The 6000-nt window shown below is 37.5% G+C and overlaps 1 protein-coding gene across 1 annotated transcript; it reads left to right on the top strand.

The window, feature by feature from the left end:
* Positions 1-308: 308 nt before the first annotated feature.
* Positions 309-5074, top strand: HEMG2 (Flavin containing amine oxidoreductase family). The gene is made up of 18 exons (XM_068447324.2): positions 309-426; positions 541-580; positions 717-852; positions 942-1007; positions 1197-1247; positions 1392-1448; positions 1618-1685; positions 1791-1827; positions 1933-1998; positions 2174-2214; positions 2769-2901; positions 3129-3308; positions 3741-3815; positions 3899-4022; positions 4096-4204; positions 4362-4436; positions 4568-4674; positions 4800-5074. Exons 1-18 carry the CDS (start codon positions 396-398, stop codon positions 4913-4915), a joined length of 1512 nt encoding a protein of 503 aa, XP_068303425.2. The 5' UTR covers positions 309-395; the 3' UTR covers positions 4916-5074.
* Positions 5075-6000: the final 926 nt, after the last annotated feature.

Genomic DNA, 6000 nt, shown 5'->3' with positions numbered 1-6000 from the left:
TTTTGGCTTTTTTTTCATCCAAAACTGTGAAAAAAAGCTGAAACTGAATGTTTATCAAAACATAAAAAAGCTCCCAGCTATTTTTGATAGCCATTTTTTTTCTTCAGAATCACTCCTGTACCAAACTAGGGCTAAGTGTGTTTAAATTGGCTTTGGGCTGCAATTGAGAAAGCACTTCATTTCGTGAAAACAGAGAGATGGCAGGAGTCAGCGGTCCAGGTCTGCGATTTGCCCAGTCCAGTCCAGTCCAGGTATATTCTATCTCAATAAAAAAAACCATTAGCCGGCCCAGTGCGGTTCATTTATTTTCTCTCTCTACTATCGTCGATAAGTGCCCAACCCTTCTTCTTCTTTCATTTCTGGAGTGCCAGTCTCAGAGAGCATCACCCCAAACAATGAGCTCACCCACCAAACAAGATCAACAGAGTCAGTAATCTCTCTCTCTCTCTCTCTCTCTATATATATATATATATGTAAATGCAAAATTATTCAGAATTTCTTTGCATTTTTTATTTATTTTGTGGAATTTTCATTTTTCAGGCTCTGTTAAAAGAGTAGCTGTTGTTGGTGCTGGTGTAAGGTAATCTTGTTCAGTATTTGCATGCAGATTTTGCTAAGCATGATTAATTCTCAGATATAATTTGTTTGTTTATTTTTGGTTGATTTTTTTTTTCTTCCGAGAATTTGACTTTGATTTTGTGTTGCAATTGCTCAAGCGGGCTTGCTGCAGCCTACAAGCTGAAATCACATGGTTTTGACGTCGCGGTGTTCGAAGCCGAGGGAAGAGCTGGAGGGAAGCTCAGAAGCGTTTCGCGTGACGGTCTTATTTGGGATGAAGGAGCAAACACAATGGTGAGTTTTGTAACCAAATAGTTTGAATCAATGCCGGGCAATTCTGAATTTTCGTTATGATTTTATGCTGATATAAGGTTTTTTCGCAGACCGAGAGTGAAACGGAGGTCCAAACTTTGCTTGATAATCTTGGACTAAGAGAAAAACAACAATTTGTAAGGATTTCATTTGTAATAGTTTCACATGTATTTTAGTTTTTTTTTGTGCTGTGCTATCGTCGGCTGTGCTTTCCGTTATAAAGCAATGTGCTTTTAGCTTCAAACTTAGCTTGGAATTTAATGGATGGAAGTGGCTGATGCTTCTATTAGTCTAATGATTGAATTGATTGTTTTCCGATGTTGCAGCCGATTTCACAGACTAAGCGTTATATTGTAAGGAATGGGTCGCCTGTGCTGGTATGTCTTGCTAGTTGCATCTTGTTATAGTTATATAGGAAAGCATATGAAATACATTTTCATTCGTTTTCAGTTTTTCTTCCTTACGTAGTTGAATATTTCTGATTGTGGTGACTGTCACTTTTGCTCCATTTTTCACATCAGTTACCTACCAATCCAATCGCGCTGATCATGAGCAATTTTCTTTCAGCACAATCAAAGGTTTGTTTTCTACAATACATGGCATGTCTGACGAGTTAATTTCCTAGTTATTTAATCATGTTGTAATGCTATTTAGTAATGACCAGTATCAATGCAAAATATCGTGTTTGTGCACGTGCATAAACCATTTACATTGGCATCAACTTTGATATGCATTTCTGTATTGCAGCTTCATATTATTCTAGAGCCATATTTATGGAAGAAAAAAGGAGTTTCCGATGATAACACCCAAGAAAGGTAGTAGTCTTCTCTGTCTTAGGACAACCACTGTCTCCTCTTTCTTTGTTAGGTTTTTAAGAAGTGATTTCCTTATAATTCTTCTTTTCAACCTATCGTTTGCAGTGTGGGTGGGTTCTTTCAGCGTCATTTTGGGCCAGAGGTATATATTACATTGCAATATTCTAGTAAACAATAAATCTTTTGAATATCAAAATCCTCATATTATGCGTTTTCTTGATATTTTCTTATCATTTTTGCTTGGAAGGTTGTTGATTATCTCATTGACCCCTTTGTTGCCGGCACAAGTGGTGGAGATCCCGAATCACTTTCTGTGAGTAATGTCTCAATCTTTGTGCATATTTCACACTGAGTGTCTAATGGGGTTGTTTCTTAACTAGTCAATTGTTACCCAAAATCTGTATTTATGCCTTTTCCATGCATTTATCTCATGAATCTTCTTATGTTTTCAATAATTCTTTTGTGTTGCCATGTGATTCTGTTTGAAGATGCGCCATTCTTTTCCGGATTTATGGAACATGGAAAAAAGGTATCTAAGTTTTCTTTTTTCATTTGTTAACAAAGATCATTTTTGCTTATTATTTTCCTTGCCTATCCTACTTTTAGTGTAGGTTGTGGGAAATTTTCCAAATTATTGCTTAGGACTAGAATAGGCGTTGTGATTCTTTTAATTAGATTAGTTGACACCTTTTTCTTTCATAAGTTTATGTTCATTCGGAAAATAGGCCAGTGTTTTTGTTATCGACTCATTGTGGATAGAAATCCATACTAACCCAAGGGTTTAGAGTCGTGCTTTCTATGACTTTTCTGAAGTGAACAGAAAAAGCTCCACATTCAACCTGGTTAGGCTTCAATCAACGAATCACTTTAATGCCCTGTTTAGTGACAAGCCTATGCCAGTAGCTAAAATAAAGATTGGCGTTTTTGAAAGTTGAATGTTAAATAGGGAACTTCAGTGTCAAGTTTTCTTATCCTTCAAATAAGACATAATTTGTTTAGCCTGTTTGACTTCTTTTCTTGTGTAGTTGATGCTTGTTGCATGATCTACGTTTGATGTTAGGTAACACTATGCTATTATGTCAGGTTTGGTTCTGTTATATCTGGGGCAATTAAATCAAAATTATCTGCCAAAAAGGAAAAAAGTGGACAAACAAGGGGTTCTGTAGAAAAAGGGAAGCGTCAGCGGGGTTCATTTTCCTTTCATGGTGGAATGCAGGTTTCAATTTATTGGTTGCTTTTCTTATTCATTGTTCATGACTCATGACTACTTTTGTAGTTCATGTTTTCTTTTTGATACCTTATGTAGAATGTTCCTCGTATTCTGTTATGTTTTCCCTATTAAATTTACAACTTCAGTTGCAATAACATTTGGTTTAGATCTTAGAGGCAGAGTCTATTTTCAAAAACTAAATGTTTTACCCTGTGTTCTGTTTTTTTGTGCAGACACTCACCGATACCTTGTGCAACCAGTTTGGCAAAGATGAGCTTAAACTGAACTCAAAGGTTTTGTCGTTATCTTATAGTCATGATGGGAAGTCTGCATTTGAAAATTGGTCTGTTTCCTCTGCTGCTAAGGATGACAAGCATTCACAAAGTTTATCTGTTGACGCTGTAGTCATGACGGTTAGTATATTTTAGTACTCTAAAAACATGGCCTTGGTTGTTACCATATCGTTTTGCTTCACAAAATGTGCCTTCTCTGCATCTGGCATGGTTACTGTCGGAAAACAATTATGTTTTGGGAAGATCAAGATAGAGCTAGTAGATTAAAAGAAACATATGTGCTTAAACTGCTTCATTGCAGTTGTTAGATGCTTGCACAGGTGCCATGACCAAGTGGTACCAATAGAATAAATATATCTCGCATGGTTCACCGTGTTCTATATTTTGACATGCAAGCGAACTTTAGCTTTACCATTTATTCGAGTTGAACTGTAACTGCTCTTTCTGTCTAGTCTATGCATACACACACACCTGCCCTCCTGTACTTCATATAATGTTTACTTTTTTGGAAGGAATACTAATATTAACTGACAAGGTTCTTCTCTGCCATAGGCTCCACTGTGTAACGTCAAAGAAATGAATATCACGAAAAGAGGAACTCTCTTCCCTCTTGATTTTTTTCCTGAGGTATTTGTGACATTTTGGTTCTTTACCCAAAAAAGAAGTTGCTGAAGTATTAGCAACATCTTATTTTTTGCTGTCTATTGCAGGTGGCTTATATACCACTATCGGTGATAATAACGACTTTCAAGAAGGAAGATGTTAAGAGACCCCTTGAGGGATTTGGAGTTCTTGTGCCCTCTAAAGAGCAGAAAAATGGCTTAAAAACTCTTGGTAATGCTTGGCATGGCCCGGTGACATTGAGTAACTAATACATTCTCCTAATATGCTTACTACTGCTGCACAGGCACTCTTTTTTCATCCATGATGTTTCCAGATCGTGCACCTAGTGACCTGCACCTTTATACTACCTTTGTTGGGGGAAGTCGAAACAAGGAACTAGCAAAAGCTTCAACGTATGGGAAATCTCAATAATTTTTCAAAACAGCCACGTTCTCTGTCCTTGATACTGTGCAATTGGTTCTATATTATTTATGCACACATTCATACACATAGAAGGACGATATAACTTTATACAGCTAAATACTCTTCTACTTCTAACTATTTCTCTAGGGATGAATTGAAGAAGATTGTTACCTCTGACATTAGGCACTTGCTAGGAGCAGAAGGCGAGCCTACATCCGTGAAGTATGTAATCCTCTCTTTTCGCATCTAGTGGTTTAAACAAAGCAAATAATGGAAACGAATATTTTTAGAGCCTACGTGTTTACCATTGATTTGAATAGTCATCTTATAGCTTGAAGTACACTTAATGGCAGCCATTACCACTGGAGCAAAGCATTTCCATTGTACGGGCGTAACTATGATTCAGTTATAGAAGCAATTGAGAAGATGGAGAAAAATCTCCCCGGGTTCTTCTATGCAGGTAATTACTCACCAACTGGGTGTTGTGGACGCAGTAACTCGAGATCTGGATGAGTGATGCTGTCCTTTTGGTGGTTAATTATTTTCCTTTGGTATATGTTGGTGTACAAATTATGAATATTGCAGGTAACCATCGGGGCGGACTCTCAGTTGGCAAAGCAATAGCTTCTGGATGCAAAGCAGCTGAACTTGTAATCGCCTATCTGGAATCTCTGCCGGACGAGAAGACGCGTCGGGAATGATGATTGTTTTAGAAACAGAAGGTGTATCCTTTGCTCTTGGATGTAGGATCCAATACTGGTTTATGAATTATGCTGGCAGAGTTTTAGTTGTAAATGTCGAACATACTACATTTGAGCTTTCTGATGTAAAATGGATGCTTTCGTGGATTTCGTTTTCAACTTCATCTGTTCATGCGACTACCAAGACTCGGCTTTCTTTTAATGTTAGGCATACAATATAGGTACGAGGACTAACATGGTACGGGTACGTTATGTCCTGCGCCAAGAAATAAAGATGTGTAACATTTTGTTTACATGTTTTTATTTCATTAGCATGGGATGCCACATAACGGTGTACTCGTATTATGTAAATTATTCTAATGAGAATAAATTTTAGCATGCAGATGTATGTTTGCAGCACTTCCACGTGTAAGGTGGGCGCCCACAGATGGGTCCCATGCGAGCGTCCTATCAAGAACTTCACCTAATGTAGAGCTATGATAGTCCTCTATCAACATTATTTAGAATGCAAACGTGACATGTCGAACCAGTAATCCGACTTTACATATTTTGAGTTTTTCATATAGCATTGCATGATGTACTTGAAACAGTGTTACCTTAGTGTTTCCTCAATTGAAAGATAAGGCAGTGGAGTTGGGAAGATGGGCTTACAATTCAATTGATGCATGAAATTTACAGAAAGTTTGGAATGAACCACGTCATAATATGCTCACGTAACTAAACGCCATCGACCGCTGAATCTGCGGTTAAATATCCAACAACTAATAATCCAACGATCAAAGATCCTGGTGCATATAATGCTCCGGTGTATGCTAGAAAAACAAGAAATTTGGGTTGATTAGTATGGTTGTATTGGGTATGGGAGCATAGTGGCCACTTTCGTGCGTTCATCGATGGCTTCCAATATGGTCCCCCTCCTGCCTGAATGTCTTGGCAGTTGTCTTCCCTTCGTGCTTTTCAAAATCCATCATTTTCATATTAATTATTATACTTTTTGTTGGTTTTTGCGGATTTTTCCTTAAAAATAAATAAATAAAATTGTCGTTGCCTCACTTTCACATGGAGTGACTTCCCTTACTGTTTTT

The sequence above is a fragment of the Pyrus communis genome, chromosome 17 (assembly GCF_041283825.1).
Source record: "Pyrus communis isolate YQ-2024b chromosome 17, ASM4128382v1, whole genome shotgun sequence".
NCBI classification, from domain to species: Eukaryota; Viridiplantae; Streptophyta; class Magnoliopsida; order Rosales; family Rosaceae; genus Pyrus; species Pyrus communis.
Note: the sequence above shows the minus strand (reverse complement) of the source record. Positions and strands in the feature narration are given on the sequence as shown.